At 40.7% G+C, this 18,926-nt stretch overlaps 1 protein-coding gene across 1 annotated transcript in view; it reads left to right on the top strand.

The window, feature by feature from the left end:
- The first annotated feature begins 15,803 nt into the window (after positions 1-15,803).
- PARM1 (prostate androgen-regulated mucin-like protein 1) overlaps positions 15,804-18,926 on the top strand; it is a 127,787-nt gene continuing 124,664 nt past the window's right edge. The window contains exon 1 of the mRNA XM_072624236.1: positions 15,804-16,138. Within this exon, the coding sequence (XP_072480337.1) occupies positions 16,096-16,138 (43 nt within the window). The 5' untranslated portion in view covers positions 15,804-16,095. The remainder of the gene's footprint in view (positions 16,139-18,926) is intronic.

Raw genomic sequence — 18,926 nt, 5'->3', positions numbered from 1 at the left:
AAGTCATTCTTGAAACAATATTGCTGCTACTGCATAAGGTTCTGTTTATTTCCGCAGAAACATTTATTAAAAGATGGATGACACAAGACAAATGCCACGAATCCCAAAGATAAGTTATTCTCAAAGTGGAATCCCTTTCCCAGGCTCACTCTCAATAATATGGAAGTCTGCTTCTTTCCTCTGCTGGAAGAAGAAAGTCGACATTTCTTTGGTTCTTTTTCTTCAGTTTCACACCGACTCCTCCATCTCTGGCATAGCCACCTAGTACCACTATCTCACCAGTTTCATGGGCAATGAGAGAGCATGTTGAATATTGTCTGATCTTTTGGTATCACCTCCTCAGTGCAAAATAAAAGCAAAGCCTCTAGTCTTCCCTTTTCCCCGTTTGTCAATATCCCTCTCCCCTGTGTGTTTCCAGCAGTGTTCACAACCCTTCCTCATCAGCCCATCTCTCTTCAAACAGCCATTTCAACAGGAGAAGAATGGAGGAAAGATCCCACAGCCACTCTCTAATGCCTAGGGGGCTGTGCTAGACACTGGGCTACGTAGAAAATTCATATTAGGCACAGTTCCTGACCCCGTGGAGCTTAATCTCTAGGAGGGATATCACCTCTACAAATGTGACTGGGGTGAAACAAGAAGCCTGTCCTCTAAGGAGATGTGTCTTGAGTCCTAGGAAATGGACAAGGAACTGAGGCTCACGAGGAAACTTCGCCAGAGAAATGCCAGCAGCACAGAGACAGAAAGTCTAAGCTAGCCTGGACAACAGAGATAGCAAGAAGGTTCTGGCCACAGAGCATACCAGAGCTGGAACGGAGCACTAGATGACCAGGCAGAAAAAGAGGCAGTGACTGACTCCCGGGCAGGCGACCAATTATGACAAGGGAAGGGAACAGAGCGGTGCAGCCAGGGTAGAGTGATGGCCAAGCGTGATTAGTGAAAGGGCACCGGACTACCAAGACAAGCAGCTATTTTCCTTCACTTTGCAGATGGAGACTCCGAGGGAAGAATTCCCCTCTGGAATACCAGGGAAGAAGACAGCGACAATGCAGTCATTTGGGAAATTAATTTTTAGACTTTCGAATTGAAAAAAAAAAAGATTCCTTTGCTTCTTCCCCCATATGGAATGTGCTCCCTCCTCACTTCCACCTCCTGGTTCCCTTTAAGTCTCAGCTAAGGTCCAACTTTCTGCAGGAAGCCTTTTCCCTAATGCCTTCCCTCTGACACTAGCCCATTTTGTCCTGTTTATAGCTTCTTTGTGAATCCATGGTTGTTCCAAGGCTGTCCCTGTAAATTCCTTGAGAGAACTTACACATTCGACTGGAAGCTTCTTGAGGGCAGGCACCATCTTTGACCTTTTTGTATCCTCAATGCGTAGCACAGTGCCTGACACAGAATAAGCACTTGACTAAGAGAGAGCTTTTTTTATTGTTTTTCTTTCTTTGTATCCATACCATGAAGTAGAATGTTAGGCACATAGTAGGCACTTACGTGTTTATTGATTGATTGATTGATTGATTGAAAGAGGTTTTTTTCTTTATATCCCCAGCACTTAGCACAGTGTCCGGTAAACAACAAGTGCTTAATAAATGCTAGTGAATGGATTAACTCCAGTCAAATGTATTTGTGGGTAATGTTATTGTTTACCTGGTTATGAAGCTTGTTGGCAAGATAAGAGTTAATTTCAACGATCTCAGAAAACACATTTTCTTGGTCTTTTCTTTATCTTTGTCCTCTGTTGGGCCGTCATATCTCACAGTCTCTCCAGGATGACAGTTAATTCTCAGTCTTCTCTCGTACTCTTCCTAGAATGACAGTTAAAATCTCCCTCCAAGATCCTTTTACCTTTAAAAGATAGTAATACTACTTAGTCTCTGCAGGAGAAGCAATTGAAGCTAGGTTCCATTAAACTAAGGAGGCACTGAGACATAATGGATAGTAAACAGAGAAGTCAGAAAGAGCTGGTTTCAAATGCTGCTCTTGATGTATATTAGCGATGTCACCATGTCACTTACACTTTCATTTCCTCAGGCCACTCTTTAAGATTATACATTGCTGCAGAAGAGTTAGTCATTCAGTCAATAAGTATTAAAGTACCTACTATGTGCCAAGTACTGTGCTAAGAATTGATTCACATTAAAGGAGGTTCATCAAAATACATCACCCAGGTAATCAATCTTTACCCTCCAGAAACAAACTAAGCCTGTTAAATGGATTAAACCAGTGATCTTTTTCTCCCTGAAATGTTTTGAGAGTTTTTCTTCTCTTGGTAAAAGCAATACCTCACAAACTTGTACCTTAGGGACTTACAAACATTGAGTTCCCAGAGGGATGTGCCTCGCAGAGAAACTTTTTTTTTTCATCAAGTTTATTTAAGCACATGGTAAAATAAATGGTTCTAAATCAAAAGAGGTAGTGTGAAATAGTGACTAACTAGCTGGACTTGGTTCCAGGAAGATCTAAGATCAAATTTCACCTCTAACTGACTCTCTAAAATAGATCAGTTTCAGAGAAGGTACCAGCCTGCATCAACAGAAGGAATTCCCTTTTTCAGCAAAATCAGAGGTTCCAGTACCTCAACTCTCAGCCCCTCTGAGTGCATCTTCTGACAAGTGCATTTTCTAACCCCAGATACTGACAGCATTAGCAGCTAATGGAAGGTGGTAAGTGCCCTGGGAGCTCACAATGCCACTGTTTCCTGGACAGTAAAATTCAGCATGAGGAGTTTTTCTGTTTTTTTTTTTCAGTCTGGACTCAGGGGAGCTGCATGCAACTAATGCTGCGTCCTTGCTACGTATTCTTTCCATGCCATTGTTAAGTAAAGCTCTTTTTAGTTGGATGTTGCATGGTCTCTGAATGTCCCATCTGGTTCCAATCTCGAATGTGAACCAATGGGAAGGTCTAAGTCAGGCATGGCCCAAAACAGCTTGTACTTTTCATGTATCAGTTGAATTGGGTTTATAATATTGCAATACATTATGGGGCCACAACTCATTTAACCATCTCCTCACATTCTCTTTCTCCACATAGGTTCCAATTTCACTTTTTATTTTCAATTACATAAAATTCTGCTATGAAAATCTTTGAACATGTAATTCTTTTTTTTAAATTGTCAATACTGCCTTCTAGGTAAATTCCAACATGGAAATTATTAGATCAGAATTGACTCATTTGGGTTTGGAGGTAGAAGACATCTGAGTATAATTTATGGTCTTACAGAGTTGCATGGAGCACTCAGAGGTTAGTGGTTTGCCCAGGGTCATAGAGCTAATACGTGTTAGAAGCACGACTTGAACCAAGATCTTCCTACCTCCCAGGCTAGCCCTCTCTTCACCAGCCTTTTAGGTAAAAAACTGGCTTTAGATTCAAGAAGACACTGATACATACTGGTCGGGCTGTATGACCCTGGGCAGGTCACTAATGTCTCAAACAGTTATACAAGTAGCAAAGCATTTGCTTATCCGCAGTGGCAGGGGACAGAGTTCATACACTAATGAAATCACCCTTCCTCCAGCCTACCCCCTCTCTAATAACAAATCTGAAATGCTAGTCTTTTTTTCTTTAATCATCATTTAGAGTAAAAGAACAGCTTTCAATTCAGCCTACAGGAAAATCACTGAGTTCTTTTGGAATAGAAAAGTACAATGAGATCATCATGGTTCATAAATATCCCCATATTGTGAAAACATCACACTTAAACTGTCATTCCAAATCTAAAGATATGGGGTGTTCTCATTATACTGGGCCAGTAAATATATCTCTCACCTAATACAGTTGTAACTGCTTTTATGGTCACTTCAATACCTCAAACATGGAAAACAGAGGTTCCTAACCTTTTTTAAGGTCATGTACCCTGTTGGAAGTCTAGTCAAACCTATTGAACCCTTTTCAGAAAAATGCTTTTAGATATATAAAACAAAATACATAGGATTGTAAGGGAAACCAATTATGCTTAAATAGTTATGTAATTTTTTTTTAATTTATAAATTCTTGTCATCCAGGTTAAGAACCCCAGGTAAAAGACAGGAAGAACATATGCTGGTCAATTCTGAACACACATCGTTATATCCAAATTACAAATGGAAAGTGGAAGGTGCAGACACTTAATTAGTACCAATAACTGAACAATGAACATTGTCGGGGGAGCCCCTCAAGTCAACATCATCCCCAAATCTTGTACTAGACTAAAAATATACCCTTCAAGAAGTCAAGTACCAAAGTGCTTTTCAGATACTTTATGACATAGACTAACCCATTTGAAATTACCATATATAAAGCTACACCGCATTAAAGAATGCCATAATTATCCCCTAAGTATACAATCTCTGCCTCCATGGCAACCAAAGCAGAGATGCTAAAGCCCTCAGTCACTGTACTGACTAGACTAGAAGGGTTCAAGCATTTAGAGGGGGAAAAAAAATCTAGATTAGCAAACTGAATTTGCAGAGACTTACCAAGAAGGTGGAGGAATTGCCACCTATGGGTTGTAATGTTTTCCCCTCCCAAAAGGAAATGAAGAATTCACTGAAGTAAAAGAACAATGACAAAATTTATACATACAACTTTCTCAAAACAGGAAGATAACATCATAGAACTTAAAGCTGGAAAGGTCTTTAGAGGGACGAGGAAATAGCTATAGATACAATAAATGACAAAGGAGGATGAAGATTGAAACTTAGGATTTCTGATTCCCAAATGAATGCTTTTACTACTATACAACCCATCCTGCCTAAGGAGGGACAACAGAAGGAACAGAGTCCAATTTGACGATCATTCATTAACTATCTACTATGTGTCAGGTATTGCTCAAAGTACTAGAGCTACAAAGATGAAAAATAATCTTTCAAAGAGCTCATAATTTCATTATATACATTATATAAACATACATTATATAAATAACTGATACAAGATAGGATGGGATAAAGGGAAAGGAAAGATAAAGAAAATGTATCCTAAGAATATAAAAGAAAGGAGAAATTACTTTCCAATGGGGCCAATCATGAAAGGCTTCATGGTCAACATATTACATAAGCTGGAACTTAAAGGAAACAAAGGATTTTCATTGGCAGGGAGGTGGTGAAAACATATTTCAGACATGAGGAGGCAATGTACATAAACATGGAAAAATAAAGGACAAGATATGGTAAGATCTGGGGCTTGGGAAAATTATTCTGGCAGCTACGTGGAAGACGTTTTGAAGAAAAAAGAAACTAGAAGCAAATTGGGAATCCAGGTGATAGGGTTTAAGCTCAGGAGATGATTCTGTAAATGTGAAAAATATTGGGAAGGTAGATGAGATTGAGCTTAAAAAGTTAGGGTGAGATGGAGGAAGGAAGATAATTATGAGGTTTCAAGTTTGTGCTTCTATCAACAGAAACAGGAAGTATTAGAGATAGCCCTAAATAACTATTAAACTATTAAATTAAAGCCCTAAATACCTATTAAACTATTAAATTAAAGAACAAAAGAAATTCAATTATTTGCTTTATGGTCAAAAGAAGTGACAATATGACTCCTGAGTCCCTGAATTATGACATAATCCTTCAGAAAGAAGTATGATACAGTCGTTCCATAGTTCAATGTCCAACCTCCTTTAGCCTTCTGCTAGCCATGGTGGGGTTCATGAACATCTGCAAAGTAACAAAGAACTGAAGAACATCTTAGCACATAAAGTATTTGCCATACCAGCCTTGGCAAAGTCTGAACTCCCATGGGCTATCTTCCATCACCATCCTTTGCTCTTGTAGACAGCAGTATATAATGCATATATTATTAAAGCAAGAGTCAAAAGATCTGGATTCTTGACCAGGTACAAGGTATTTAAGAGCTTCTAGCATAGATTTCCTCTTTTATAAAATAAAATAATATCTGTTCTACCTAATTTATGAAGTTGTTTTGAGAATCATATGAAGTAATAGATGTATAATCTCCTTGAAAAAGCATGTAAAATAATTAGATACTCAATATATAAGCCTATAAGCCAACTTAAAATAATCATAAAAAAGGGGAAAAATCTGTTTTATAGGTGAGTTCAATCCATTTACATTCACAGTTATGATGACTTCTATGATTTGTTCTTTGACTAATTCATTATTTAGGATTTCATTGTTGAGCCTTCATTTGGGTCTAGGTCTTTTGTCTGTGCTCCCTGAACTGATAATTATTTTTATTGCATTATAGTCAATAAATGACATTTATTATTTCTGCCTTTTTACATAAAAAAAAAACTGATTCACATGTAGGCAATTATGTGAAGTGTAAGCCATGATAGTTCAGGTATCTACCCCATTCTTTGATTTGACTTTTGCTTTCACTTTTGTCTTCTTGTGTGCATTTAGAAAGAAATCTCATACTATTCTCTGTTGAGAAAAGTTAATATGCTATTACATTAATAACTAGTAATTACTTCGTGATCCATCATTTCCCCCTATTTCTGTTAAGATCCAACTCCTAAAATAGTCAGGCAGTTTTAGAAGAGTGTAACTGAATAAGATATTCTTCTCCCAGTCCCAAGGTATCTACCTAGGCAGGAACCCTTACTTTTTGCTTACTTTGTATACAAAAGTCACCCTCAACTAGATCTTCCTCAGCCAAAAACATGCCTCCTTGTTGTTGATCCCCTATATTAGAATTTAGGGCAACCCAGCTGATGAAGGAGAAATGTCAAGATGGAAATGTTTTCCCCAGCCCAGATGCCTTGAGGCTACTGAGACTCATAATCAATCAACATCCTCATCAAGAGATGAAGAATTTTAGCCTACATCCTCATTAAATGTCCACCAATCATGGTTGAACTTCACTTGTCCAGGAGTTTCCTGTGAGAAGGTATATGATTTAAGGTATTATAGTCTCTCTTGGCAACTTTGGTTATTTAGAGAAACCACTGATCATCCATTTATTGATTACTAGCTAGCCTAATTAATAAATTGATCATTATTTATCTGGAAACTGTCTCTCAGGAGTTTTATTCATGAAACTGTGGTTATTTTGTTTTCCTTGGTGCCAAGCCTAGAGGCCTGTATTGGGCTACCCGAGTCTTTCTTACCTGTCCAGGTCTTCGGCTGGCCACGCCGGATGCACGTATGAGAGAAAGGACGTTCCAGAGTCAAACAGGGGTTGAGCTTTATTACAGGGTTTCGGTTACAAGTGCAGGGGGTCTTCTTTAGGAGGAAATTTCCTAAGAAGGCTAAGCTTAAGGGAATGGAAGTAGAAGTACAAGCGGGGAGAGAGGGGGAGGGGAGAGAGGAAAGAAAAGAAGCGGAGCCCTACTTTTCTCTTTGGCTCCACACGTGCTAAGAAAGCTTTTAGGCTTCCTCAATCCTACTTAATCTTCAGCCACACAGTTTGCATCTCAATACCGTGCTGTTAGGTAACTAGGTGTGCTCCAATCCGGGACGACCTCGAGGGCAGGGAGACTCCACCCATCAGGTATCTCCGGGGGAGAGGCGGAAATACCCGAGCTAGCCGAGCTAGCTCGGTCTGACCTTCTCGAACCCCCGCTGTTCATGGAGGGCCTCGTAAGACTCTAAGATTTAGAAGTCCCACTTTTACCCGCCCGAGACTGTCCACACGGAATTGAGCTTCCAGTCCCAACACCTTGGTTGCTGAATTTGTCTGTCCTTGTATTTCTAGGGTGCTCGAAAAAAAAGTAATTTCTCCAGACTTTGTTTTTCATGTAAGGATATTTTAAATGCCTCTTTTTTGTTGACTGTCCATCATTTAGCATTCATATTTAGGTTCAGATTTGAAGAGTAGGTCACCATGGGCTGCATGTTAAATTACTTTGTTCTTGGGAATAGTTTACTCCATGTCTTTCTGCAATTTCTGGTGAATGCAGAATAGTCTTGTGTTGTTTGAATTTCCTTTCCTTCCTATTTGAAAGTCTTTCTTCTTGTTGTGTGCAAAATCTATGGTTTGTTAATGGGATTGTTAAATTTAACTATTTGAAGTTTGCAGTATTATTATTTTTCCCCTAGAGGTCATAAATGGATTCTTTCAATTGCAACTGTTTTTGTGTTCAGAAATTTTAGGCAGTCTCCTTGTATTATTTCTTGTATTACAGTGTTTTGGTTTTTCAACTTGTCACGTTCTCCTGAGAGTCCTCTAATTCTTAAGTTGTCTCTATGTATCTTGTCTTTGAGATCAATATGTTTTGTTTGTATGAACATATTTTCTTTCCATGCTATTGCTTTTTGCTTCTCTTCCAGATTATCCTTTACTTATTTTTACATTATCAATCAGTTATCTTCTCTTTTGTTTCTTTGGTGAGACTTGCCAGCATGGATTCAAGTCTTTCTATTCTGCCAATTATTTCTGATGTGTGAGTCATAAATTCTGTTTTTGCCATTTTTATTTCCCTTTTAAACAATTCAGAAACATCCTTCTATTTTCTCTTGGGACTCGATGGGTTCCTCTGCCTTGTCAGGTATTGGGTAATTTTCCTTTGTCTTGCAGTATTTATTCATAGATTTCTGGGACCTTTTACCTAATCTGGAAGCTATATTCCTTTCTGTTGTTAACGCTTGTTTTTCTGCTCATGTTCAAGGTCTTTAATTGAGTTTTCTTCCTCTTTTTTTTTCCACCTTATAGTCAGAAGACCATATATATACATATAACCCTAGTGGAACATGCTCAAAGTGGAAGAAGTCAGAAAGTATTGCTTACTTTCTGATTTCTTCCATTTTGAGCATGTTCCACTAGGGTTCTGACCTCCAAGCTGTCTCAGCATCCTCCCTTATTAGACTATTCATGGCTCACAAGCCATGGTGTCTGACCCACATAACTTCCAGGGAGACAGAAATGGCCCCATCTGGATGCTAGATTCTTTCCCTCTGGCTTGGTGGAGTGCCACATTGCCCTAGTTTTCTCTGAGTCTCAGCTCTCTGGTTGAACTCTGTTAAGCACAGAGCACTGCCACACTATATAGTGCCATCACAGCCTGAATAAGCCTCTCCTTTTTTTTGTTTCCAAAGGATTGGGAAGAGGGGGCTAGAGTATAGAGCTGAATTCTGTTGCAAACCTGTGGGTTAGTTGGTTTGTGTTGCCACAAAGTGGGTAGTGAAGGAGGGAGTGCTAAGTGAACATGTTAGAGATGAGGGAACTGTGTGCTCCTGTCTAGACCCTCAAACTCAGAGTCAACAGAACTCTCTACCTGTCTCCCTATGCCATCCTGGGCTGGAAAAATGACTCACCATTGTTTTTTTCCTTGGATTTTCTAGGCAGGACTTGATCTGGTGCATTTTCAGGATCTTTGTGGATTAGTTCTACAGGAGAGCTCAGCTGTACCTCTTTCTTGACTGGTCTCTCAAATTATCTTTTTCAAATGGATATTTACTGAAAAGATATAGCACAGAAGTACAAGCACCACCCTCCCCCCAAAAAAGGAAAAAAAGGGGAGGGCATACTTTTATTCCCTGGTACTTTCCACCTCCTATACTCATTCATCTAAGAACAGAAAAGAATGAAACCCAATCAAGTCAAAATCAACAACCCCAAGTTAGCAACTGTTTCTTCCTCTATTGTCACCAAGAAAAGAGGAAAGTCAGTTAGCCAGTTAATGCCATTTGTATATGCACTGGGTTTTCTTTGAGTAATTATTTGAAAACTTTCCTTCATCAGACAATCAGCAGACCAGAAACTGTCATAGAAGAATACCTAAACATGTTCTGAATTCAGGCATCTCCCAACTCAACAAACATTCACATGGATTGGCACCAGGCAGAGCTAATAGTATTTGTTCAAAGGACTGGGCTAATTCCCCATTACAGTCCTAATATCGAATGTTCTCAGTCACATCTGATTGAGGCCCATCTGTTGGTTCAAGCTCAGTATCAGAATGAAATGAGATACTGGCAGACCATCTAGCATTTAACCAAAAAAGAAAGTTTGCTTAGCAATTCCATGCAACAGATATCCAACAAAACTACGTTACTGATTCAGTTAGGCACAGCTTTTCTGCTATGTCCCAATGGCATATACAGGCAGCAGTGTATATCAGTCCTGGGGAGCCCTAGATTACTCAGTATACTGAGCTTTCATACTGAAGCAACTAGGAAGGTAAGTCAATGATTTATTTGAGCCTTAGTCCCCAGGCCAGATAAATCTTGAGGATGGTTTTACTGCCTTTTAATGAGAAACTAGTATAGTCTACATGCCAGAGACCTAAGTTGGATCTGATCCTACAAAACAAGAGAAGGACAAACCAAAGAGAAATACAGATTAATATCACTAATTAAATATTGATTCAAAAATTTTATATAAAATTTTGGCAAAAAGACTTGGCAAAATACCCGAAAAACATTCATTATCATGAAACTGAATTTATAATACATAGAATCAAGGATGGTTCAACATTATGAAAACAATTAATATGATTAAACATATAAAATCTTCCAAGTCTACATAATTATATCAACAGATGCAAACAAAAATTTTAACAATCCATTATGCTTTAAAAAAAAACCACAAAAATGTAAACATAGAATGCCTTTTTAGGATCATATGAAATGGGAGAACAGGAGTTTTTCCAATACATAGAGGAGTAAAGCAAGGATGCCTCTTTTCCTGTTGTTATTTGACATAGTTCTTGAGATGCCAGCAACAGTCAAAAAAAATTAAAGCTATGTGTGTATTCAAAGATAAAACTATCTCTATTTGTTGAAGACATCACAGTATACATGGAAAATCCTGGAGAATCAGCAACGAAACTAATCCACCTAAGAAAATACCTTCACCAAAGCATTACCGCATAGCAATAAACCCAGGAGAAAATAATAGAAAATAGAAGCCTCGTTTGAAATGATTACAAAACATATCATATATCTGGAAACCAAACTACAAAGACATACTCAAAACTACACTATTACAATTAATAAAGAATGATGGAAATAACTGGAGGTATATTCAGTGCTGATGGCAAGGTTGCAACCGTTTAAATATTATGCCCAAATCAACTTTCAGATTGAATGCTTTGCCAATCAAACTGCCAAAGAAATGCTTACTAGAGCCAGATAAAATAATAAATTCATGAATGAGTAAATGGGCTGGAGGGGGACTACCACTTCCAAATCTCAAATTATATACATCAATAATCATCAAAACTCTTTGGTACTGGTCTAAAGAAGCAACAGCAGCAACACAAAAGCAGATCAGGAAAACAGAGTAGATAAAGATGACGTAATCGATTAACTTAACCTAGCGTTCAATAAATTCAAGAAGACAAATCACTGGAGCATGAACTTATGAACTGACTAAAATTACTAGGAAAAATGGGAAAATTTGACAGAAATTAGGTTTAGAGAAACAATGTATGGCATACACCACAAAGAGTTCATACTACTTTTAAAAGAAACTGGAAGAAAACAAATTGAGTGTCACATCCAGTGATGGCTATGGAGAGAATTCTTAACCCAACAAGGACTAGAAAACAGATAGTATGATTATATGTGTAATTTCTTTTTCAGGTGTCCTCTATGGAAGCTGTAAAATCTCATCTTTTACCAAAGCTTTTCTTAATCCTTCTTAAATGTACTGTTTTTTCTTAATTTTTTCCTATCTATCCTGTGCACAGACTGCTTTGTATATATTTTTTTGCACGATGTCTCCCCCATTAGATTATAAGCTCCTCAAGGACCGGGCTATCTTTTGCCCATCTTTGAATCCCCAGTGCTGAACACATTGTCTGGCACATAGTAGGTGCATAAAAATGTTTATTGATTTACTGAACAGAATGTGTAGGATTGGTTAGTTTGGGCTGTCAATCTTTGCAGCAAATGAAAAGAGAGAAATAGTGGAAATGCCGTAAAAAAAAGAGGGTAAAGAAAACTTTTCTTCGAGGAATTGTCAACTCTTCCTTGATAAAGAGATATCATATAACTTGATAAAGACTATGTCTAGAGATAGACTTTTAAGAGTAGTGGCTAGAGAGAAGCTAGACAGATTTTTTTTCCTGTCCTGATTAGAGAAAAGCTGGAAAGGACAGAGAAAATGTAAGAATATTCTTTCTTTATAAAACTAGCATAACCTTTATCTTTTGAAGAGGCTGAAGAGAATTCTTGCAATGAAATTTGCTTTGGTAAGCCAAATGAACAAAACATTGTCGAACTGTTTCCAAAAGTGATGAGAACACATATGCAGTTATAGTAATACAGTTTGTAATGGCATCTTTCTCACAGCTAAAATATAGCAAATGTTTGTGTTTATTTATTGAATTGTTAATTAATTGCATATTTAATTAAGCTATTAATTTAACTAATTAATTTTTATTTATTTAATCCTAAGAGAGTTGGGATTTTAATGGTGTGTATGGTGTATTTGTTCTTCGTTGCTGAAGAAGACCGTGCCATCAGAGAAATAATGACATGACTTGCACTTGATTTTGTTTTGAATGAGGGAGGGCAGTGCAGGTCACCAGCCTCATTTCTCCTCCAGAGCCATCTGAATCCAGTGACCAGATATTCACCAGGATGACAGGAGATGACCCAGGATGAGGCAGTTGAGATTAAGTGACTTGCCCAAGGTCACACAGCTAGTGAGTGTCAAGTATCTGAGGAGAGATTTGAACTCAGGTCCTCCTGACTCCTGCACTGGTGCTTTGGATTTTAATATATGGTGATAGAAGTAACTACTTACAGGAAAGAGATTTTCTCAAGATTACTTAACATTTGATGACCTAGAGTGGATCTCTGAGCTTATGTTCTTAGTTGTAAAAGATGTATTGCATCTTTTAATTGTATTATTTAATAAATACGTAAACATACGCTGGGACTACTTTATACCTCAGAATGATGGGATTAAATATGAGAATGAATCAGGTAGCAGTCATGAGGGGTGACTACAAAGTGAAATTGATAGTGCATATAGTTTCTGGTGGCTAACCCCTAAGACCCTTTTAAACATAAAATTTTAAAAGTTTTGCAAAAACAAAATCAGTGTATCTTAAGATAAGCAAGGCCCCTACCTAAGGGCTCTTCTGGACCTGCCTGGCTTAACAGTGATTATCAATAGTAGCTCTTGCTGTTTCCCTTCCCAGTCGGAAGTCTTTCTTTTTATTTGCCTCATTAAAGGGTCCATGCCCTTCTTAAACAAGCCTATTCAATGAATGGGCGTTACCTCACCCTAAGGGAGCACCTGCATAAACCTTGCCCTAAAGGGGCCAAGGTCTCCCATTGTATCCTGGGTCATCTCTAGTCATCCTGATGAATATCTGGTCACTGGATTCAGATGACTCTGGAGAAGTGAGGCTGGTGACCTTGCACAGCCCTCCCCCACTCAAAATAAAGTCAAGTGCAAGTCATGTCATCATTTCTCTGATGGCATGGTCTTCTTTGGCACGAAGGACAAACACAAGCCAGAAGTAATAGATTTGTTCTGTATCAAATATCTCTTCTAACTTAGCTAACTAAAATACGTAAGAAATTGATGCAAATATATAACATCAAAAGCCATTGCCTATCAGATAAGAGAATAAAGAATATGAAAAATGTTCAAATATTACGTGAACTACCGATAATTATACAAAAGATGGCTTCAAATCAGTGATAACAAAGGAAAACCAAGACAGCTTTGAGGATGCAGCTCACACCTAGCAAGTTATCAAAGATTACTGAGGGAAAAATGAGAATATTAGGTAATGGAGGGGCTATAGAAAGACAGGAATACTAACTGATGCATTGTGTAGAGCTTTGAATTGGTGCAGTCATCCTGGAAAGCAATTTGGAATTATGCTAAGAAAGTGGCCCTAATCTTTAACCTAGAGATTTCATGGTAAATGAGTAATAATAAAATATTGGCTTAATGGAATAGAAAAGCACTATATTAGGTGCTAAGTTCTGGGAATACAAATAGAAAAAATGAAACAGCCCTTGTGCTAAGGCAGCTCACATTCTAATTAGGGAAAACAATGTGCAGAGCAGAGTTCAGATTCAGGACAGATGGAAAGGCCATGTGGTCCTTAAGATGTAGTGGCAGATGACAAGGTCCAGGAGTCCTTTGGACATGACCATGGGAGATGCAAGATAGAATGGTCCCAGATGTCCTGCAATAATTATAGAAATACTTTTTATAGAAGCAAGGAACTGGAAACAAAGTAGGTGTCCTTTGATCAGTGAATGGCTGAACAAACCTGGCACATAAAAATGATGTAAGAAATGATGAATAGGAAGAATACAAAAAGGCATAGGAAGACTTATGAACTGATACAAGGTGAAGTCAGCAGAACCAGAAAAATAAAAACTATATGATGTAAACAGAAAAAAAAACAACAAAATTCAAAGCTGAATGCTACATAATATTCATGACCAAGTTTGAACCAAAGAAGAAATGTGAGAATGTACTTTCCTATTTTCTTTCCAGAGGAAAGGCTATGGATGTGGACTATGTGGCTTATGCCAATGGACTTGATTGATGAGCTTCGTGGTTTTACTGAATTGCTTGTTTTTTTCTCACTTTTTTCCCTCTTATTTTGTAAAGGATGGCTCTGAATGGGGGAGGGGAGATGTTTGGGGAAATGAAGGTTACATTAAAGTCAAGGCTATGAGAATTTATGCTTATGATGGGGCAGGCATTGAGCTGCACACTGGAAATACAAATACAAATACAAGAAAATAAAACATAGCCGGCGTCCGTTAGGAACCTTGCACTAAGGGAAGAAAACAGCACACAAAAGGGAGTTTAAAGGGGGTGGGGTGGGTGATGGGTACCATCACAGGGTACCTGGCAGCCAAGTTGAAAAGCTGGAAATAAAGCAAGGAGTGGAATGACAGATAACTAGCCCGGGCACTCATAAAATGAAGTTCACCAGTTCCCATGCCACCAATAGGAGAATGGGGCCAGCATGGTGGAGGGAGATTTCAGGATGAAGAGATAACAGGTATTTGAAGCAGCTGAAAAACAGTGGCTAAGTCCGATAAGTCAGAAGCAAAGCCGGGGGGGTGGGGGGGAGTGGGGAGGAGAATGAAGAGTGGCCAGCCTTGGCCCCTTCTCAAAATATGGATTAAAATGAATACAAGGGAAAGGGAAACATGCCAGGTTCCATGTACCATCCAAGTTCCCCAAGCATCTTCAATCTGCCAAGATGAGTCTGCTTGGAGGGTCTTCTGTTTTCATCACCAGCTTCCCCACGTGTCTTTCCCCAAACTCTCCACGTGCTCCTGAGTGGGAGAGCGCATTGGAAAGGACAAGACTCTGATATAATGCAAGTGCATTTTCCCCTGGACAGTGACTTGTTCCCTCCTTCAGGAAGGAAAGTCCTTTAATGCATTCAGTTCACTAGACAAACACTGCAGCAGTAATGACTGGTAGTGCATCTGGCTGTTTGAACATTTATTATACATAAATAGAGTACTGCGATAATCTTGGCGGATTGATGTACAGCAGGTACAGCTGAGTTCGAACCTGTGCACTGTGTCTGACCAGATGAAGCAGAAAAAATGTGATATGCAAGGCAGACAAGCAGATGTCCTGGGACCTAGGTGACTGGAAAGGTCTGGGACCCTCTAGGGGTTCTACAGAAAGGAATGCAAGGTTTATACCTCCTCCACATGAGAGAAGCCCCAGGTGTGAAGGCACAGTGCAAGAGCAGGGACCCATAGGGACCACAACAGGGACCCACAGGACCCAAGCCAGAGATTACAAGCTCACTGTCCAGCAGGGGCCGCCCTGGCCCGGAGCTCCCGGGACCCGGCGTCGGCGGGAGAGGAGGGGAGGGGACCGGAGCGCAGGGCCAGGAGAGGAGAGGGAGGATCGGGTTGACTTTGTCATCACAGTCCAGGCCAGCGGGAGGGACTGGCTAGTGGGAGGGGTTTCACTGCAGCAGAGCGGCGGCGGCGGCAGCAGAGAAGGCAGTGCTGGGCTGGGATGGAGCAACGGCTAGCCGGGCACCGGAGGGCAGACCACTAAGCGCGCCCGCTGCCCCGGACCCGAGCCCCGAGCCGACTGGGCTGTGCGCGGAGCGCCCCGCGGACGCGGAGGGGATCGCCCGGCACTAGGGAAGGAACCTGCCTCTCGCGGCCAGCCTCTCGCAGGGGGGGCCTTTCTCCACGCAGGAGAAGGAGCTGGAGCTCCGAGAGGAGCCCAGGCCAGAGCCCCAGAGGTACCATGGTGTGCTACACTCTCTTTACCCTGCTCGTCTTCGCGACAGGTACTTTGACTTAAGTTCTTTTGGGGGAAAGACTCGGGTTAGGGTTTCGGGGGCAATGAAATGAACTCCTGTGGTGTAGACGGATTAGCCTCTATTTTCCCTTGAGTACGTAGGATCTTGGTGTGCGTGTGCACAGAGGCGTGCTTGGACCTGGAAGGGGCAGAAAGGGATTAGACTTGAACTTGGGTCTGTACCTGCGTCTGGATGTTTGAGACGTGAATGTGTCTCTATGCTTGAACCTGGAAGGAGGGATGACCCGGAGGCAGGGAGGACTTGAACTTGGGTCTATACCTGCGCCTGGGTGTCTGAGATAGAGAGCGTCTGGCTGTGACATTGACATGATGGATACTTAGGGACAGACTCTAGCCCAAGGAAGAAAGAACAGGTGGGCGCTCGGCGGCCCGACTTCCATTCCCAGGGTCCGGGTTTGGGGGCTGCCCAGAGACTGCGTGGGCTCCCCAAGCGACCACGCTGGGATGGGGATAGGCTGTCACATCGCGGAGGGAAGGGGGCAAAGATGAGGCTCCTCAACTGCCTGGGACGGGCTGGGTGCCGAGAAGTTTCCTCCCGAAGAGGAGGGGTTGGCACCTCCTGGGAGGGTGACGGGGTGGGCCTGGATCTGCCCCTCACTGGGGCTACCAGCTCCTGCCTTGACCCTTCGGGGATGCTGCGATGATGCAGCGCCTGCGGCCCCATGGGCTGCGGAGCGGAGCTGAGGAGCAGCACCTTGAGATCCGTAGGAGAGAAGGAACAGAGGTCTGCAGTTGCCTGTCTGAAAGGAGCAGAGGTTCTTCCATTTACAGGTTCCATACACGCAGGACAGCGAACTAACTCAAGCAGTCCTCCCCTCCTCCCAGCACCACTGCACCCCATCTCAGCCTCCCACCACCTCACCACCCCGCCTTCACCCGCATACTGGGGACCACCCGCACCATCCCTACCTGCCTCCGCTGTCCAAGGAGAGGAGCTTTTTAGATCTCTCTAGATCTGAGGGAGGGGGTAAAAATGAAAAAGAAAGAGAGACAGAGAAAGAGAGACAGAGAGGGAAAGGGGAGGGGGGGTGGTGAGGGAGGGAGGGCGAGAGAGAGAGAGAGAGAGAGAGAGAGAGAGAGAGAGAGAGAGAGAGAGAGAGAGAGAGAGAGGAAAATAAAAGGTAATAAAGAGTTCATTGAGTTGTACTTCTCAGGGAAATAGCAAAGGAAACTGGTCTCCTACCTTCAGGTACAACTTGAAAAAACCCAAACCAGAAACAATTAAAAAAAAAAAGTTAGCTACTGGAGGATTCGAGGGCACAGCGCTGAGTCAGGAGTCGAAGGACCAACTTGCAATTCCTATCCAGTCACTTAATTCCCTGCGTGATTTGTGGCGAGCTCATTCACCTCTCCCTGCCTGCTTCAGCTCTATTGAGGAAGGTGCTTGGTCCTTCCACCTCTATGATGGATGCTTGATAGCATCAGTTTGTGACAGGCCCAGCTAAATACTTTCACTTGTCATTCTTGGACACAACCTTTTATCATCTATTATTAATAATAGATAGCACGTGTAGAGTGTTTTGGGTTTGCAAATATTATCATCTAGTTACAACAATCCTGGGAAGTAGGTGTTATTATCCCCATTTTGGGGAAACTGAGGCAGGCAGACGTTAAAATGACTGTTCAGGGACATACATCTAGTAAAAGTCTGAAGTCTTGAATTCATGTCCTTCTGACTCACAGCCTAGTGCTCTATTTACTGCCTCTTATTAAATTGGAAAGTAGAATTTCAGACCCTTTTAAAAATGGGAGGTTTCCTGAGATTGTTAGAGGGAAAAGGGATGTTAGAGGACATCAGGCCAACCCTTTCATTTTACTGGGCAAGAAACTAAGGTCTCGACACCTGAACTGGCTTGCCTAAAGTGATAGAACTAGGGCAGCGCAGATTTGGAACAGAAATAGTGGTTTCTTAACTCGTAGTTCACTGAGGACAAAAATGGTCATTTGAAGGTGACTTTAGAGCACAAAGCCCTGTACCTTCCGTACTCAGGAAAATAGCTGATTTTTTTCCCCCTTAGTTGTATCTATATATCCCTAGTTAATTGATATATATGGGCACTCTAGTGGCTAGCCATTTGCAACAAAGCAAAAGGAACCAGCCATAGGTTTCTCTGAATATGGAAGAGTCTCGATTCTAAGGAAATGTAGCAGCAAAAATAGTGAGTCATATGATTCTTTAATTTTTTTTTATTTGCAACTGGAAAATCATTAACAAAATAAACATTTCCTTATCCAAAAGTCATGAAGAGAATCCCAAATCATACAAGAGAGACTATAAGAAATCAATTACGTATGATCAATTACATACTGCACATGCATATATGTGTATATATGTATGTGTGCATACATATATATGTATGCACACATACATATTACATATTTAGTATTATGGTACCAAAATCGCCCTTCTTGTCTATTTCCTCTTCAGAATTGCCTTCTCTTCTCTTTGGTGCATTTAAAAAATATTGAATATTCTTTTCTTTCTTTTCTCTTCTTTTTTTGCATCATGATCAATACCCCCCAGACTCTCAAGGCCTTACCACCACCCCCCCATAAAAACCTTTCCTTATCACTATTAAGTACAGTCAAGAAAAACACACGTGTGTCCTATCTGTATTGTCTGAAAATGTTTCTTCTTCTGTACCTCTAGTCCATTACCCCTCCATTAAGAGGTGGGAGACAATTGTCAGCCACATTCTGGAATCAGAATTGATCATTGCATTGTTGAATTCTGAAGTTTTTCAAAGTTCTTTTCA

This window comes from Notamacropus eugenii, chromosome 7, assembly GCF_028372415.1.
Source record: "Notamacropus eugenii isolate mMacEug1 chromosome 7, mMacEug1.pri_v2, whole genome shotgun sequence".
Classification (NCBI taxonomy): Eukaryota; Metazoa; Chordata; class Mammalia; order Diprotodontia; family Macropodidae; genus Notamacropus; species Notamacropus eugenii.
The sequence above is the reverse complement of the archived record's forward strand: the minus strand, read 5'-3'. Positions and strand labels throughout refer to the sequence as shown.